At 44.7% G+C, this 20000-nt stretch overlaps 1 protein-coding gene across 2 annotated transcripts in view; it reads right to left on the bottom strand.

Annotated features, from left to right (window-relative positions):
• Positions 1 to 20000, bottom strand: part of agap1 (ArfGAP with GTPase domain, ankyrin repeat and PH domain 1) — a 174238-nt gene that overhangs the window by 37129 nt on the left and 117109 nt on the right. For both annotated transcript variants that reach the window (XM_076302927.1, XM_076302926.1), the window contains exons 12-13: positions 17075 to 17236; positions 2018 to 2179 (exon numbers count right to left, since the gene is read on the bottom strand). In XM_076302927.1, the coding sequence (XP_076159042.1) occupies positions 2018 to 2179; positions 17075 to 17236 (324 nt within the window). The remainder of the gene's footprint in view (positions 1 to 2017; positions 2180 to 17074; positions 17237 to 20000) is intronic.

Here is a 20000-nt window from a genome sequence, read left to right as displayed (position 1 = left end):
TGCGGTAGACGGCAAAATAAGCTAATTTCTCCAAAAAGTTGGCGTGTTCCTTTAAATGTGTGTTGACTGTTTACAGTGTGGCATACTACTTTTGTGGTAGTGGTGAGAGAGCCTGTAATGTTGGTGTAATTGGATGCTGTAGAAGACCTCTGTAACAGCATGGAGGTCTTGTCTAACACATTATAAGCAGCATTAACACAATGACGTCTTGACTAACACATTATAAGCAGCATTAACACAATGACGTCTTGCCTAACACATTATAAGCAGCATTAACACAATGACGTCTTGCCTAACACATTATAAGCAGCATTAACACAATAACGTCTTGCCTAACACATTATAAACAGCATTAACACAATAACAATTCTGATGCGGTGAGATTCCTGATAGGGGTGATGCGATAGACGTGCCCAGAGACACATCCTCTTTTGATGCAGAACTGTACAAAAATGTGTGTGTGTGTGTGTGTGTGTGTGTGCACACAGTGTGTTTATGCACTTCTGCTTGTGACTGGGTATAATTCTAAGATAATAACACACCTGATACTCCTAACCTGATGAAGCACAATCCACAGAACACAAAGTGAGGATGAGGAGTGAGAATGGGGACATGGAGAGACTCCATCCTTCAGACTGTCTGAGGTGTGTGTGTGTGTGTGTGTGTGTGTGTGCTGGTGTGCATGGGTGTGTCTGTGTTGATGTGTGTGTCGGTGTGTGTGTCGGGGTGTGTGTGTGTGTGTGTGCTGGTGTGTATGGGTGTGTCTGTGTTGATGTGTGTGTCGGTGTGTGTGTGTCGGTGTGGATGTCGGGGTGTGTGTGTGTGTGTGTGTGTGTGTGTGCTGGTGTGTATGGGTGTGTCTGTGTTGATGTGTGTGTCGGTGAGTGTGTGTCGGTGTGGATGTCGGGGGGTGAGTGTGTGTCGGTGTGGATGTCGGGGGGTGAGTGTGTATCGGTGTGGATGTCGGGGGGTGTGTGTGTGTGTGTGTGTCTGAGGTCAGGAGCTCTGACGGGATGACTGCGTTTCCCAACCCTGCTCTTCAATACACCTCCTCGTGAGCTTCTTATTCATTTCAGTTTTATCCAAAGTTGGGTCAGTTTCCCCAGAGCTGAAGCAGAAGTGCCTTGCTCAAGGGCACAACGGTGGCAGCCGGGAATTGAACCCACAACTTTTCTGGCTACTGCCCAGCTCCTTAGCCACTATGCTGCCTCTGCAGCTTCAGCTGGCTCTTCTGCACCCACTCCTCTCTCTCCACCCCAACAAGGATTAGAGATTCATCACACACGGTGAAAATCCCTTTTAGAAAGAAATTGGGGCAAAAATAATTTTCAAAAGTAAAGTCCATGACTGAAATAGTTGAAAATATACTTCTAAGTGTGCTCGGAAATAGAGCCCTTTGTATAACAGAAACTTAAAAGCGTCAATCGGAACCAAAAACGGTGACCTATAGGCAGCCATCCCTTTAATTTAAATACAGGATGGTAGCATTTGATTCACTAAATTTGAGCCATCAGCATGGGCCCTTTATGTTGCAGGCCAGTTCAATTCAGATGATAATGAGCACTGTGCTCTTCAAGAGTACAAGAGGCAAGAGTAGACAAAGAGTGAAGAGGTAAACTTCCTCAGGCCTCCAAGTCAAGCATTTAACTGTTCAGCAGGTACCGTCACACCAGTGTGATGAGAAGGTTGTAAAATGAGCTTTCTAAAGAATATCTAGGCTCATCAAATTCAACATGGAATTCTAGATCCTTCAATTGTTGCGGAACGGAATCTTTTTGTTAGAATGTTCAAAATGGAACAGAATCTTTTGTTAGAATGTTCAAAATGGTACGGAATCTTTTGTTAGAATGTTCAAAATGGAACGGAATCAATTGTTAGAATGTTCAAAATGGAACGGAATCTTTTGTTAGAACGTTCCAAACTCTGAAGACTGTTGAAGACAGGAAGAGGAGGGATCCCCTGAGAGTGAGCGCGGGAGGCTGAGCAGGGCTGGGAAAGGGTGGGGGGATGGCGTTACCTTCAGCAGTACCAGAGAGGCCGTCAGCCTTGAAGTTGCTCGTGCTCTTCTTCCTGCGGTGCTTCTTGCGGTTGGCATGCGGCGACGGCGGAGGATCCATCTTAGGGCTGGTGCTGCTGGAGATGCTGGGACTGGAACACACCGAATCCCCGAGTCCTGTGTCTGACAAGAGACGGAGACAGAGAGAAAAAACAACACAAATAAGACCACCTGATGTTTAGTTCTGTGAAAGTTGGCCTGTGAGAAAGGGGAGTCTGCAAGAGGTTGCAATACTATAATGTGTGGCCAGTCGTCAGCAGTGCTCCTTTCAGGTCTATTCAAATAGAGGAATGATTTATGTGCTTGCAAGAAAACAAACAATTGAAAGTCGGTCCTTCCCGGCAGTGAATGGTAACCTTTTGACAATCTAATTGTTCAAATATTGTAGATTACAAAAGTATGCAATATACGTTTAATAGCTCAGTGCACAGGTGGGGAAATATCGGTCATATATTATATATTAAATATACTTGCTGTTAGGGGAATTACAAACATGAAAATATAAAACATAGGTATCCACACACAGCTATTATCACCTCAGAGTCGTCTATGAAAGTTCAAGCTAAACTACTTAAAGTATTTATTTGGTATTTAGCAGACACATTTTTCCAAAGCAAACCCAGGCGACCAATTAACATAACTGCTGCTCCATCATGCCTGCACTGTGTGTGGAAGGTGAAAAACACCACATCCAAAATGATGAGTATTTCACATCCATGTCACTAACAGCTGAACAGACTTTCATTGTGAAAATACAATGGGCAAGTCAACCAGTTCAATTCAACACACAGAATTTGAGAAAACCTTCATATCCTGCTAAAGTCATAGAGAAATTGGTACAAGCACTGCTTTGTTCATCAGGTCAAAACCCAGATAGCGGGCTCTGCTCTGCTCTTCTCTAAAACCAGAGGTTCATCTACAGTTGATATTTGCAGAGAAGCCAGCAGTTGAAGAAAAGTTAAATATTACAGGTTGTTCAACGGCTGTAAAAAAAACAATCCAAAAATATAGCCGCAAGCGGCAATGGCGGGCCCGAGCACCTCCGGTCAGCAACCCGTGACATTTCGGAATCCAACAAAGCACCGACGCGGTGCGTGTGTGAAATGTACATATTTGATGCATGTGCTATTTGTTTTTGGACTTTAAGCAAAGAACATTTCTGATGCACTTTTTGGTTGGCCAGATGGTGGCGCTATGTTAGGCATGAAAATTACATTTGCTTAACTGTGATTATCATCACAATAAAGATATTCAAAATGTTTGTAAATTTTCAGATCGATCACTTAAGGCATTGTCCATTTCTGGCACATTTCCTGCTTGACCTGGTGGTGGCGCTATGCCAGGCAGGCCCATAGGGTCTCTGGATATCATCATAATTATAATATCTATTAACCTGAGAAGTTTCAGACCATTCATTCAAAGCATAAAACATTTATGGCATATTTCCTGTTTGTCCAGATGGTGGCGCTATGCTAGGCATGTGAATTATATGTGTGAATATCATCACAATAATGATATCCAATATTTTATAAAGTTTCAGATCAATCACTTAAGGCATTGTCCATTTCTGGCACATTTCCTACTTGGCCAGGTGGTGGCGCTATGCCAAGCAGGCCCATTGGGTGTCAGAATATCATGATAATCATAATATCTATTAACCTGAGAAGTTTCAGACCATTCATTCAATGCACTGTGACTTTATGACACATTTCCTGTTTATAGGGTGAGATATTAAAATCATGACATATTACAACATATCAAAAATCCGTTCGCAATTTAACATCAGCAACATCTTGGCATCATATTTGCCAAATTTCATATGAATCTGACAAATTGTCTAGGAGGAGTATGTTAAAATTGACCATGTGACATCAGTGTAATTGCCATTCTTTCTGTTGCCAGGTGGTGGCGCTATGCAAAATATGCATTATGGGCATGTGAATATCATCACTCCCATGGTATTCAAAGACCTGTGAAATGTAAAACATTTCAAGCCATGCATGGTGAAATATGACACATTTATTGTTTATGTGGAAGGGTATTAAAATTAATAATTTCGCCATTGCGTCAAATTACAACATATCAAAAAAAAGCTTCACAATTTATAATCAGGAACATTTCAGCGTCATGTATACCAACTTTGACATGAATCGGATCAACCGTCTAGGAGGAGTACGTTAAAATTGATCATGTCCACAACGCACAAAATCTCAATTACCTCACTTCCTGTGGGCGTGGCTAATGGCATGTTAATACAAAAGTTGATTGTTTTTGGGAGTTACATACACCCACCAAATTTGGTGTGTGTATCTAAAACTATATGCCAACCACAAGTCACAGTGACATAAGGGGGCGCTATGGAGTTCCTGGGCAACGCTCGGTGCCAAGGCTTTTCCCCTGTGTATTCACGGTACCTCTTGACGTGTGTGCCAAATTTCATGCGTTTTCAGCTATGGGAAGCACCTCTTTTGGCATCACAATTCATCACATTTTAGTCCGCACAAAATCCCAAATACCTCACTTCCTGTTGGGCGTGGCTAATGCATTGTACATACAAAAGTTGTTCATCTTGGGGAGATACACACACCTACAAAATTTGGTGTGTCTAGCTGAAAGTATGTGCCAACCACTGGATCAATCACCTAAGGGGGCGCTACTGAGTCCCTGGGCCACGCCCGGGGCCAAGCTTTTATGCCTGTGTAGCCATTGTGATACCAGATGTGTGTGCCAAATTCCAAGACTTTTCATCCATGCTAACCACCTCAAAAATAGCAAAAAGGTGAACAAATAATAATAATAAATATAGCCGCAAGCGGCAATGGCGGGCCCGAGCACCTGCGGGCCACAACCCGTGACATATCGGAATCCAACAAAGCACCGACGTGGTGCATTTGTGAAATGTACATATTTGATGCGTGTGCTATTTGTTTTTGTATTTTATTTTCTCCCACATGTATTTGCTCGGCCAGGTGGGGGTGCAATGCAAGGCAGGCTCATTGGGTGTCATCATAATCATAATATATATTAACCTGAGAAATTTCAGACCATTCATTTTAAGCAAAGAACATTTCTGATACACTGCTTGGCCAGATGGTGGCGCTATATTAGGCATGTGAATTACAAATGTGAATATCATCACAATAATGATATCCAATATTTTGTAAAGTTTCAGATCAACCAATAAAGGCATTACCAATTTCTGGCACATTTTCCTGCTTGGCCAGGTGGTGGCGCTATGCCAGGCAGGCCCATAGGGTCTCTGGATATCAGCATAATTATAATATCTATTAACCTGAGAAGTTTCAGATCATTCATTCAAAGCATAGAGCATTTCTGGCATATTTCCAGTTTGGCCAGATGGTGGCGCTATGCTAGGCATGTGAATTATATGTGTAAATGTCATCACAATAATGATATCCAATATTTTTAAAGTTTCAGATCAATCACTTAAGGCATTGTCCATTTCTGGCACATTTCCTACTTGGCCAGGTGGTGGCGCTATGCCAGGCAGGCTCATTGGGTGTCTGGATATCATCATAATCATGATATCTATTAACCTGAGAAATTTCAGACCATTCATTCAATGAACTGTGATTTATGACATATTTCCTCTTCATGTGGTGAGATATTAAAATCATATCAAATATATAACATATCAAAAATCCCTTCACAATTTAACATCAGCGACATCTTGGCATAATGTTTGCCAAATTTCACATGAATCTGACAAACCGTCTAGGAGCAGTATGTTAAAATTGATCATGTGACATCAGTGTAATTGTCATTCTTTCTGTTGCCAGTTGGTGGCGCTATGCCAAACATGAATTATGGGCATGTAAATATTATCATTAACATGGTCTTCAATGACCTGTGAAATTTAAAACATTTCAAGCCATGCATGGTGAATTATGACACATTTATTGCTTATGTGGAAGGGTATTAAAATTAATAATTTCGCCATTTCGTCAAATTACAACATATCAAAAAAAGGCTTCACAATTTATAATCAGGAACATCTCGGCGTCATGTATACCAACTTTGACATGAATCGGATGAACCGTCTAGGAGGAGTACGTTAAAATTGATCATGTCCACAACGCACAAAATATCAAATACCTCACTTCCTGTGGGCGTGGCTAATGGCATGTTAATACAAAAGTCGTTTGTTTTTGGGAGTTAAATACACCCACCAAATTTGGTGTGTGTATCTAAAACTATATGCCAACCACAAGTCACTGTGACGTAAGGGGGCGCTATGGAGTTCCTGGGCAACGCCCGGTGCCAAGCTTTTATCCCTGTCTATTCACTGTACCACTTGATGTGTTTGCTAAATTTCATGCGTTTTCGACCATGTTAACCACCTCAAAATATATACCAACCACGGAATCAGTCACCTAAGGGGGCGCTAGCGAGTCCCTGGGCCACGCCCGGGGGCAAGCTCTTGTACCAAACAGCGTTGCGTGCCACCTGACATGTGTGGCAAATTTCAAGCATTTTCGACCATGTTAACCACCTCAAAAACAGGAAAGCAAAAAAGTGGAATAACAATAATAAATATAGCCGCAAGCGGCAATGGCGGGCCCGAGCACCTGCGGGCCGCAACCCGTGACATGTCGGAATCCAACAAAGCACCGACGTGGTGCGTGTGTGAAATGTACATATTTGATGCGTGGGCTATTTGCTTTTGTATTTTATTTTCTGCCACATTTACTCGCTTGGCCAGGTGGGGGCGTAATGCAAGGCAGGCCCATTGGGTGTCATCATAATCATAATATATATTAACCTGAGAAATTTCAGACCATTCATTTTAAGCAAAGAACATTTCTGATACACTTTTTGGTTGGCCAGATGGTGGCGCTATGTTAGGCATTGAAATTACACATGTGAATATCATCACAATAATGATATCCAAAATGTTTGTACACTTTCAGATCAATCACTTAAGGCATTGTCCATTTCTGGCACATGTCCTGCTTGACCAGGTGGTGGCGCTATGCCAGGCAGGCCCATTGGGTGTCTGGATATCATCATAATCATAATATCTATTAACCTGAGAAGTTTCAGACCATTTATTCAAAGCATAGAGCATTTCTGTCACATTTCCTGCTTGGCCAGAAGGTGGCGCTATGCTAGGCCGGTGAATTACGCATGTGAATATCATCACAATAATGAAATCCAATATTTTATAAAGTTTCAGATCAATCACTTAAGGCATTGTCCATTTCTGGCACATTTCCTGCTTGGCCAGGTGGTGGCGCTATGCCAGGCAGGCCCATTGGGTGTCTGGATATCATCATAATCATGATATCTATTAACCTGAGAAGTTTCAGACCATTCATTCAATGCACTGTGATTTATGACACATTTCCTGTTTATGTGGTGAGATATTAAAATCATATCAAATATATTACAACATTCAAAAATCCATTCACAATTTAACATCAGCGACATCTTGGCATAATGTTTGCCAAATTTCAAATGAATCTGACAAACCGTCTAGGAGGAGTATGTTCAAATTGATCATGTGACATCACTATAATTGTCATTCTTTCTGTTGCCAGTTGGTGGCGCTATGGCAAACATGCATTATGGGCATGTGAATATTATCATTAACATGGTCTTCAATGACCTGTGAAATTTAAAACATTTCAAGCCATGCATGGTGAATTATGACACATTTATTGCTTATGTGGAAGGGTATTAAAATTAATAATTTCGCCATTTCATCAAATTACAACATATCAAAAAAAAACTTCACAATTTATAATCAGGAACATCTCGGCGTCATGTATACCAACTTTGACATGAATCGGATCAACCGTCTAGGAGGAGTACGTTAAAATTGATCATGTCCACAACGCACAAAATATCAAATACCTCACTTCCTGTGGGCGTGGCTAATGGCATGTTAATACAAAAGTCGTCTGTTTTTGGGAGTTACATACACCCACCAAATTTGGTGTGTGTATCTAAAACTATATGCCAACCACAAGTCACTGTGACGTAAGGGGGCGCTATGGAGTTCCTGGGCAACGCCCGGTGCCAAGCTTTTATCCCTGTCTATTCACTGTACCACTTGATGTGTGTGCTAAATTTCATGCGTTTTCGACTATGTTAACCACCTCAAAATATTTGCCAACCACGGGATCAGTCACCTAAGGGGGCGCTAGCGAGTCCCTGGGCCACGCCCGGGGTCAAGCTCTTGTACCTAACTGCGATGCATGATACCTGACGTGTGTGCCAAATTTCAATAGGTTTCGACCATGTTAACCACCTCAAAAACAGGAAAGCAAAAAAGTGGAATAACAATAATAATAATAATAATAATCCTTACAAAAACAATAGGGCCTTGCGCCCTTCGGGTGCTCGGGCCCTAAATATAGCCGCAAGCGGCAATGGCGGGCCCGAGCACCTGCGGGCCGCAACCCGTGACATGTCGGAATCCAACAAAGCACCGAGGTGGTGCGTTTGTGAAATGTACATATTTGATGCGTGTGCTATTTGTTTTTGTATTTTATTTTCTGCCACATTTACTCGCTTGGCCAGGTGGGGACGTAATGCAAGGCAGGCCCATTGGGTGTCATCATAATCATAATACATATTTACCTGAGAAATTGCAGACCATTCATTTTAAGCAAAGAACATTTCTGATACACTTTTTGGTTGGCCAGATGGTGGCGCTATGTTAGGTATGAAAATTACACATGTGAATATCATAACAGTAATGATATCCAAAATGTTTGTAAACTTTCAGATCAATTACTTAAAGCATTGTCCATTTCTGGCACATTTACTGCTTGACCAGGTGGTGGCGCTATGCCAGGCAGGCCCATTGGGTATCTAGATATCATCATAATCATAATATCTATTAACCTGAAAAGTTTCAGACCATTTATTCAAAGCATAGAGCATTTCTGGCAAATTTCCTGCTTGGCCAGAAGGTGGCGCTATGCTAGGCCTGTGAATTACGCATGTGAATATCATCACAATAATGATATCCAATATTTTATAAAGTTTCAGATCAATCACTTAAGGCATTGTCCATTTCTGGCACATTTCCTGCTTGGCCAGGTGGTGGCGCTATGCCAGGCAGGCCCATTGGGTGTCTGGATATCATCATAATCTTGATATCTATTAACCTGAGAAGTTTCACACCATTCATTCAATGCACTGTGATTTATGACACATTTCCTGTTTATGTGGTGAGATATTAAAATCATATCAAATATATTACAACATTCCAAAATCCATTCACAATTTAACATCAGCGACATCTTGGCATAATGTTTGCAAAATTTCAAATGAATCTGGCAAACCGTCTAGGAGGAGTATGTTCAAATTGATCATGTGACATTAGTATAATTGTCATTCTTTCTGTTGCCAGTTGGTGGCGCTATGCCACACATGCATTATGGGCATGTGAATATTATCATTAACATGGTCTTCAATGACCTGTGAAATTTAAAACATTTCAAGCCATGCATGGTGAATTATGACACATTTATTGTTTATGTGGAAGGGTATTAAAATGAATAATTTCGCCATTTCGTCAAATTACAACATATCGGAAAAAAACTTCACAATTTATAATCAGGAACATCTCGGCATCATGTATACCAACTTTGACATGAATCGGATCAACCGTCTAGGAGGAGTACGTTAAAATTGATCATGTCCACAACGCACAAAATCTCAATTACCTCACTTCCTGTGGGCGTGGCTAATGGCATGTTAATACAAAAGTTGTTTGTTTTTGGGAGTTACATACACCCACCAAATTTGGTGTGTGTATCTAAAACTATATGCCAACCACAAGTCACTGTGACGTAAGGGGGCGCTATGGAGTTCCTGGGCAACGCCCGGTGCCAAGCTTTTATCCCTGTCTATTCACTGTACCACTTGATGTGTGTGCTAAATTTCATGCGTTTTCGATTATGTTAACCACCTCAAAATATTTGCCAACCACGAGATCAGTCACCTAAGGAGGCGCTAGCGAGTCCCTGGGCCACGCCCGGGGTCAAGCTCTTGTACCTAACTGCGATGCATGACACCTGACGTGTGTGCCAAATTTCAAGAGGTTTCGACCATGTTAACCACCTCAAAAACAGGAAAGCAAAAAAGTGGAATAACAATAATAATAATAATAATAATCCTTACAAAAACAATAGGGCCTTGCGCCCTTCGGGTGCTCGGGCCCTAATAATAATAATAATCCTTACAAAAACAATAGGGCCTTGCGCCCTTCGGTGCTCGGGCCCTAATAATAATAAATAATCCTTTCAAAAACAATAGGGCTTCGCACCTCTCGGTGCGCAAGGCCGTCCCGGCCTCGCGCACCGTCGGTGCTCGGGCCCTAAAAACAGCAGCAGCAGCAGCGTTAGAGCATTGTGCTGTGGAGCAGGCGGCCATCTGAAGCAGAGGTGTCCATTTTTAGAATGGAGCCCTTTGTGGAGCCGTGGCTACAGCGGCGTTGGCGACGGCCGGCCGATTCCGCAGCGGAGGCTGATCCACTGCTCGACTGAGCGTGTGTGGCTACAAGAGGCAGCGGCGTTGGCGACGGCCGGCCGATTCCGCAGCGGAGGCTGATCCACTGCGCGACTGAGCGCTGGCATTTGGCCCCAGCTCCTCGGGCACTGGCTATCAAGAGGCAACTTCACTTTTCATACAGCGAGCTGACAGCTGTGACTAGCGGCAGAATAAAATAACATTCAGCTCACATTAATATCAAGACAAGCGGCAGGCAGGCCTGGCTGATGCGTGGAGGGGGAGGGCTGGGGGGGGGGGGTGGCACTGAGCTCGCAGCATTGCGGCGGCAAAGGAACGGCAGACAGCCCCAAGGACAGCCATAACTTATTTTACAATCGTTTAGCCTCAGCTCAAGTGGAAAACGTGACAACTTATCTCTGCTGACAAGATGCCATCTCAAACCGCACAATTAACCACCCCAGATTAACCAACGTCACACACACACACACACACACACACACAGATGCACGCACGCGGGCACACACACACAGATGCACGCACGCGGGCACACACACACACACACACACCTCCATCCTTCTCTCTCAACCTTTACTGCTATTCTGCAAATTATCATCCCTCTCTCTCTCTCTTTCCAACCTTTCTTCACTTTCTTACTATACCTCACCTTTTCTCATCTCTCTCTCTCTCCCTCCCTCACTCTCTTTCTACACCTCTTCTCATCCCCATTCATCTCCACAGCTCCATTCACTTCTGTGCTCTGTGGAAAACCCATCTGTCCTGCTGCTTATAGGTCTGTTTCCCCGCTAATCATCTTCCCCTCAGCGCAGGAGAGTGTGTGTGTGTGTGTGTGTGAGGGGGGGTGGGGGGGTGAAGATCAGCGTGGAGGAGTGAAGAGATGTGGATGAGATGTAGAAAAATAGCCAAGTATTGGCAGAGGACAAACAAGTTAAGATTCCAGACAACTAATCAAAAACATCTACAGGAACACACACACACACACACACACACACACACACACACACACACACACACACACACACACACACACACACAGCAGAGGAAAAAAAGGGCACAGGGCAATGCTGGCTTGAACAGAACAAAGCAAAGAGCCCCCCCAACACACACAGAGAACCTCATGGAAGGAACAGCACACCAAGAGACACTGGGGACCCAGAACACATGGACAGACAGGACAGGACAGGACAGAGCAGGACAGACAGGACAGGACAGGATAGAGCAGGATAGAGCAGGACAGAGCAGACAGGATAGAGCAGGATAGAGCAGGACAGAGCAGGATAGAGCAGGACAGGGCAGGATAGAGCAGGACAGCATAGAGCAGGATAGAGCAGGATAGAGCAGGACAGGATAGAGCAGGATAGAGCAGGACAGGGCAGGATAGGGCAGGATAGGGCAGGACAGGGCAGGACAGGACAGGATAGAGCAGGATAGAGCAGGATAGAGCAGGACAGGGCAGGATAGGGCAGGATAGGGCAGGATAGAGCAGGACAGGATAGAGCAGGACAGGGCAGGACAGGGCAGGACAGGATAGGACAGGATAGAGCAGGATAGAGCAGGACAGGGCAGGACAGGATAGAGCAGGACAGACAGGACAGGACAGGGCAGGATAGAGCAGGATAGAGCAGGACAGGATAGAGCAGGACAGAGCAGGACAGGATAGAGCAGGACAGAGCAGGATAGAGCAGGACAGAGCAGGACAGAGCAGGATAGAGCAGGATAGAGCAGGATAGAGCAGGACAGGATAGAGCAGGATAGAGCAGGACAGGGCAGGATAGGGCAGGACAGGGCAGGACAGGACAGGATAGAGCAGGATAGAGCAGGATAGAGCAGGACAGGGCAGGATAGGGCAGGACAGGGCAGGATAGAGCAGGACAGGATAGAGCAGGACAGGGCAGGACAGGATAGAGCAGGATAGAGCAGGACAGGGCAGGACAGGATAGAGCAGGACAGACAGGACAGGACAGGGCAGGATAGAGCAGGATAGAGCAGGACAGGATAGAGCAGGACAGAGCAGGACAGGATAGAGCAGGACAGAGCAGGACAGAGCAGGATAGAGCAGGACAGGATAGAGCAGGACAGAGCAGGACAGGATAGACGAGTGACAAGAGTCTGAAGATCCCCGCACATAGACGCCCAAACGAGTACGGCATATGCTGTTTTCGATGTTCAATTCAATCAGATTCCATTGTTCTCAATATAACACCGCACACCCCCACCCAACGCACACCCCCACCCAACGCCGCACACCCCCACCCAACGCACACCCCCACCCAACGCACACCCCCACCCAACGCCGCACACCCCCACCCCTTGTGCCGCCACTGCCGTGTAGATTGGCATGAAGTTCTAATTGTGTTGGCGCCACTCAATAAAATCCGTTGTGTTTATGGAATGCTCGTCATTTCAACATTTCACCGCTGGTGTTTTGCGTGGGCGAGTGACAGAAAGCGTCGTGGGTGAGTGACAGAAAGCGTCGTCGGCGCACTCGTGTCTCGGCGCCTGCCTGCCTGTACGGTGCGCTCGACTCTGGCAGCCAAGACCGGTGGGTGGGCAGAGGGCTGACGGATGGATGGACCCACACAGACATGGGGGACAGCTCTCGCTCGCTCGCTCTGTGAGGGGGAAAAATGGCGAGGAGGAGACGAGTTAAGGGTGCCCTCCAGACAGACCGAGAACATGAAAATAGAACCATTACTCAACTGGTTGGTAGAGGAGCAGAGCAAGAGCAGTGGGAGTGTACAGGGGGTGGGGGTGGGGGGGTCCATGAACCATCCCGCCCCAAAGCTAGATGCCCTGAGTGGGGAATGGCATTCGCCTCGTCATCTCGTCCCCTGTGGCTTCACTGCCCAGAGACTCCAATTAAACCCACTTGCTCATTACTCTCCTGCTATCAGCTGGCCCTAATCAGGGAAGAAAGGGCAACAACATAAAACTGGGTGGGGGCACAACAAGGCTGAGCATATTATTTTTATGCTGCTTCAGTGTGTGCTTCAGGCCATAAGAGGACAGTGTGTGTGTGTGTGTGTGTGTGTGTGTGTGTGTGTGTGTGTGTGTGTGTGTGTGTGTGTGTGTGTGTGTGTGTGTGTGTTGGGGGTGCATTTTTTTTCACTCCCTCTGCAAAACAATGGCGCATTATAACATCAGAAAAAGATAAATACAGTATATGATTTTCTTAAAACAGACAAGAACCTCAAAATATTCAGACTATTACTATGAGTGTAATTACACGTTTTGGCTGTGTTACATGGAAGTTTTATCAGTAAGATCCAATTAGAAACCCAGCAATGACAGAATTCGGCTTAATAAAGACAGGACCACTAGTGCAGTTGTAATTGTTACCTAAAGTCTCCTTTGCAATGCAGTTTGCATGTTATTCCTCTTTTAGTAAGTCGTTTTGGATAAGAGCAGAGCTTGAATAATTGTAATTGAATTAAATAAATTACTTATCTGGCATTGGGTTACTACGGAAGATTTGTTCAGATTAAAAGTTTCATATCTGGTGTGTAGGCGCCACAGGTGCCCCTTGCACCGGAGATGAAATTAAACATATTATTTACACAGCTACTTCCTGTTGTCTTTCACTAATGTAATGAGCATCCGAAAATAACAGAATATGAGACCGGGCAACAGATTTCCTTTCCTTGTTTATGCAAATGAAAAGCTATGGTCCAGCAAAGTTCTAAGGTCAAGCCACACAAAACTAAATCAGTCATTAGCCAAGTTATTAGTGAGAAAGAAAAAAAAAACAGGAAACTGTTGCTGCTTCCTCTGGTCAGAGAGAGAGAGAGAGAGAGAGAGAGAGAGAGAAAGAAAGAGAGAGCAAGAGAGAACAAGAGAGAGAAAGAAAGAGAGAGAGAGTGAGAGAGCAAGAGAGAGAGCAAGAGAGAGAGAGAGCGAGAGAGAGAAAGAGAGTGAGAGAGAGCAAGAGAGAGAGAGAGAGAGAGAGAGTGAGAGAGCAAGAGAGAGAGAGAGAGTGAGAGAGAGCAAAAGAGAGAGAGAAAGAGATAGAGAGAGAGAGAGAGAGAGAGAGAGAGAGAGACAGGGACAGAGAGAGAGAGAGAGACTACACTAATCAAAGGAACAGGTGTCCCTTAACACGCCCTTATGGGAGGACGCAGAGGTGAAGCAGAGCTTAATGGAGACGGAGAGATGAGGACTGCGCGACCCAGGGGAGGGTGACCTGCAGCTGCCACGTCAATACCTGGCCACCGCTAACACCGCTGCTGAACTGCCCGTCGCTAATTACTGCAGTCCAGCATTGTTTTCCCTGTGTGTGTGTGTGTGTGTGTGTGTGTTTGTTTGTGTGTGTCTGTGTGTGTGTCTATGAGAGTGGACTTTTGTGTCTGTGCTTGTATCTTTCTTTTTGGGAGGGCTGCCCGCCTGAGCTCCAGGGGTCGAGGTGACGGGCAATCAGCACCAGGACTTCAGTCGGCCAGTCGGCTATCACAACTATCACAACCCATCGAGCGGCAGCGGTGGACGAGGACATCATTAGGCGCCCGCCGCAGAAAGGTTATTTTTAAAAGGGGGCTGAAGCGGGCAGAGTGATGATGCGCTCAGACAACTTCAACAACACCCCGCACCTCCCCAAGTCCATTAGCTCTCCTTAAGCGTGCGACATCAGCCTCGAGGAGGGCGCGCACGCACACACACACACACCCTATCCCTCTCTCACACACATGCATGTGCATACACACACACACACACACACACACACACACGTCCACAGAAACGCACACACACGCGCGCACACACACACACATGCGCACACTCAGTTAGAATATGGTCCATTCTGTTCTGTTGCAGCGTTAGACCCGGATCAGCTCTTTACAGATTGGCCTTAATCTTACAAAATTATACGCCGCTATCACATCTGGTGTAGCCAGTTGCATTGATTACAGTGGAAGCTAATTGTTGCAGCAGACACTCCATGAATGGAGCGCTTCAGTTAGGTGCCTGATGTAGATGTAGCCTCCCTGTTAGGCTTAATTCTTCCTCATCAATCTACACTCAATATCCCATTCAGTGGTACAGTGAAAGCAAAACCGAACTTTTTGATTTTTGCTAATTTGTTGACTGAATACATACACTGAACACTTTCTGAACGGCCAATCTCACAGGGATGAGATTGAGTTTAAGATTCTTTTAAGCTGTTTTGAGTTAATCTCAGACTTCGTACATGTTAATAAGCATGTGAATATCAAAAAATATATTATATGTAATGTGATGCATTCCAAAGACGGAAAAACAATCTGCTTGTTGGATACTGTGTGTGTGTGTGTGTGTGTGTGTGTGTGTGTGTGTGTGTGTGTGTGTGTCAGCCTGCTGCTCGTACTCCTGTGGGGAGCACATTTAAACATTTCACAGCTCTAATTTGTGGCTCACAACACAGAGGGGGTGTCTCTCAAGTGCATCATCACGCTGACACAGTTGCAGACAGCTGTCAGTCTAATTAAAGCGGTCACTATGTGTGTGTGTGTGTGTGTGTTTGTGTGTGTGTGTTTGTATTCCCCCTCTTTAGCTAACCACTTACACTGTGTGTCTGTGTGTGTGTAACAAAGCTTAAATGGGCTCTGCTTTTCAAACTCTTTCTCTCTCTTTCCTGTCGTCCAGGTGTTACCTCGTGACTGATGTGACATGAGACTAATGTACAACAACATCACCATCATCATCATGGCTTTATAAAGCGCTTCATCAACAACATCAACAACAACATCATGGCTTTATAAAGCGCTTCATCAACAACATCAACAACAACATCATGGCTTTAAAAAGTGCTTCATCAAGGCACCCAAAACGCTTTACAGTGAAGGGGGAACCTCACTAACCACCACCAATGTGTAGCCTGGGTGATGCACGGCAGGAGCACTCACCACACACCAGCTGGAGTAGACAATTATAGACAGCACTTTTACTAAAGATTAAGAAAGTGGTTCTCTTTGCAACAGACACTCTACGTAAGACTGATTCAAGAGTCCTGGGCTCTGAACGACCTTCCATGGCTCACTCCAGTAGAAGTGAATGTGGAGTTGACCATGTTGGTGTCACTGTGGCTATTAGCTGTATAAACAGTATAAACAGTAGCAGCAGAGGTCCAGCTGAGGGATTGTGTGTGTGTGTGTGTGTGTGTTATTGAGAGTTTGCAGTGTGACCACGCGAGCAGGTGCATGTGGTTGCTTTTGTACTCAGAGGTACGTCTAGAGTCAAGACAATAGGATGTACAGCATGAGACAGATGGTGCAACAACCTGTTTTTCTTCCCTTACGACAGTTGTTTATAGTGATACACAAACTAACACATACACGATTTTAAAAAAAAATCCCATAACCATAACATACTAACCCATCGTTAGAGCTAAATCAGCACCACACAGTCTAGATTGAGTGGGTGTCGGTGTGTGGATCAATAGATAAAAACAAATGTTGATAGGCAACGTTACATATGGCACAGACTAGGGGACGGCATGTGTGTGTGTGTGTGTGTGTGTGTGTGCGTGCGTGTGTGTGTGTGTACCTGTGCTGATGCCGGAGTTAGCGATGACCGTGGCCTCGCTCCACTGGTCAGCACTGGAGACGGAGTAGGAGCGTTGGTGCATGCCATCCGGCCGGCTGTTAAAGGACACCAGACTGATGCCGCTGGCCATCTGAGACGCTGACGAGCTGCTGCTCACCGAGCCTAAAACAGAGAGGAGAGAGACCAGTTATTCTACTGCAGAGAGGAGAGAGACCAGTTATTCTACTGCAGAGATGAGAGAGACCAGTTATTCTACTGCAGAGAGGAGAGAGACCAGTTATTCTACTGCAGAGAGGAGAGAGACCAGATAGAGTTATTCTACTGCAGAGAGGAGAGAGACCAGTTATTCTACTGCAGAGAGGAGAGAGACCAGTTATTCTACTGCAGAGAGAGAGACCAGTTATTCTGCTGCAGAGAGGAGAGAGACCAGTTGTTCTACTGCAGAGAGGAGAGAGACCAGTTATTCTACTGCAGAGAGGAGAGAGACCAGTTATTCTACTGCAGAGAGGAGAGAGACCAGATAGAGTTATTCTACTGCAGAGAGGAGAGAGACCAGATAGAGTTATTCTACTGCAGAGAGGAGAGAGACCAGTTATTCTACTGCAGAGAGGAGAGAGACCAGTTATTCTACTGCAGAGAGAGAGACCAGTTATTCTGCTGCAGAGAGGAGAGAGACCAGTTGTTCTACTGCAGAGAGGAGAGAGACCAGTTATTCTACTGCAGAGAGGAGAGAGACCAGTTATTCTACTGCAGAGAGAGAGACCAGTTATTCTGCTGCAGAGAGGAGAGAGACCAGTTATTCTACTGCAGAGATGAGAGAGACCAGTTATTTTACTGCAGAGAGGAGAGAGACCAGTTATTCTACTGCAGAGAGAGAGACCAGTTATTCTGCTGCAGAGAGGAGAGAGACCAGTTATTCTACTGCAGAGAGGAGAGAGACCAGTTATTCTACTGCAGAGAGAGAGACCAGTTATTCTGCTGCAGAGAGGAGAGAGACCAGTTATTCTACTGCAGAGAGGAGAGAGACCAGTTATTCTACTGCAGAGAGGAGAGAGACCAGTTATTCTACTGCAGAGAGAGAGACCAGTTATTCTGCTGCAGAGAGGAGAGAGACCAGTTATTCTACTGCAGAGAGGAGAGAGACCAGTTATTCTACTGCAGAGAGGAGAGAGACCAGTTATTCTGCTGCAGAGATGAGAGAGACCAGATAGAGTTATTCTACTGCAGAGAGGAGAGAGACCAGAAAGTTATTCCTTTACTCTTTATAAAGGCTGGTTGAAAGCTAAGTCATTGTGTATGATTGTGATCATGTCAAAAGTAATAGTAATATAAGTATAAGTATATATACTTTTTTGATCCCGTGAGGGAAATTTATTCTCTGCATTTAACCCTAATCGGTGAATTAGTAAAACACAAACAGCACACAGTGACCACACAGTGAGGTGAAGCACACACTAATCCCAGCGCAGTGAGCTGCCTGCTACAACGGCGGCGCACGGGGAGCAGTGAGGGGTTAGGTGCCTTGCTCAAGGGCACTTCAGCCGCGGCCCACTGGTCGGGGCTCGAACCGGCAACCCTCCGGTTACAAGTCCAGACTCCAGAGTGCTAACCAGTGGGCCACGGCTGCCCCCCATGGTTGTGAAAAGCTTAACTGGCAAAACCTTTCAATCAACGCAAAGTTTATGGCTGAAATTTCAGTTCAGTTGCTGCGTGAGAGACAAACAGCAAGACATTTGTTTCCGTCTCTCCACGTCTCCCTCTCTCCAACACTTTTACACACACACACACACACGCACACACACACACACACACACACACACATACACAAACACACACACACACACACACGCACACACACGCATACACACGCACACACACACACACACACACACACACACACACACACACAGAGAATGATTAAGACATGAACCTGAACACCCTATTCTTTCAGGTAGCCTAATAAAAAGCAGATTAATTATCAGTGGCTCATATACATAACAGTGACAGACAAAGGTCAGCGTCCCTCTCCGCGGTCCGCCTCTGGAAGCGCGGCTATTAGCATGTGATTAAAGCGATGTCAGTAGCCTGCCACATAATCACACTAATAAAGCCGGACTGGAGCCGGGCACACGCAGGGCACTGTCAACAACACAGAAGGACAACCCCACTGCACCATGGGAGGGCTGTGTGTGTGTGTTAGTGTGAAAGAGAGTATGTGTGTGTGTGTGTGTATGTGTATTTGAAAGAGAGAGAGAGAGAGAGAGAGTGAGAGTGAGAACGAGAGAGAGAGTGAGTATGTGTGTGTGTGTGTGTTAGTGTGTATGTATATATGTGTGTATGTGTGTGCTTGTGTGTGTGTGTGTGTATGTGTGTGTGAGAGAGAGTGTGTGTATGTATATGTGTGTACTGTATTTGTGTGTCTGTATGGCTCCTCCATGGCCATCCCACACCGAGGATACATGATAGATGACATGCACACTCAACTGGAATTAACCATGGCAGCCCCCTGCCCACATCACATTAACACACACACACACACACACATACACACACACACACACACACTCCACAAATCACATTAACAAACCATTTAATGACCTCAGACGTATGTCCATTTCAAGCATCATCATTATTATTATCATTATTGTCATTATTATTATTATCATTATTATTATTATTATTATTATTATTATCATTATTATTATTATTGTTGTTTTTTTTAATCATTATCATCATAATTATTATTTTCATTCTTATTATTTTTCTGCATTTCTATTATGAATATTATTTCTAATACACAATAATACTATTTTTTTATTTATTTTTTGTTAATTATTATGGTATAGCACTACCCATGGCTCAGGCCAGTGTTAACAGGGAAAAACAGGACTAAGCCTTTTTTTAACTGAGAACTAGAACACAAATA

This window comes from Alosa pseudoharengus, unplaced genomic scaffold (genome assembly GCF_046254945.1).
Source record: "Alosa pseudoharengus isolate Yale_2024_CS ecotype anadromous, Long Island Sound unplaced genomic scaffold, YU_APseudo_1.1 YU_APseudo_1.1_scf_24, whole genome shotgun sequence".
NCBI classification, from domain to species: Eukaryota; Metazoa; Chordata; class Actinopteri; order Clupeiformes; family Clupeidae; genus Alosa; species Alosa pseudoharengus.
This window is presented reverse-complemented; position numbering and strand designations above follow the sequence as displayed.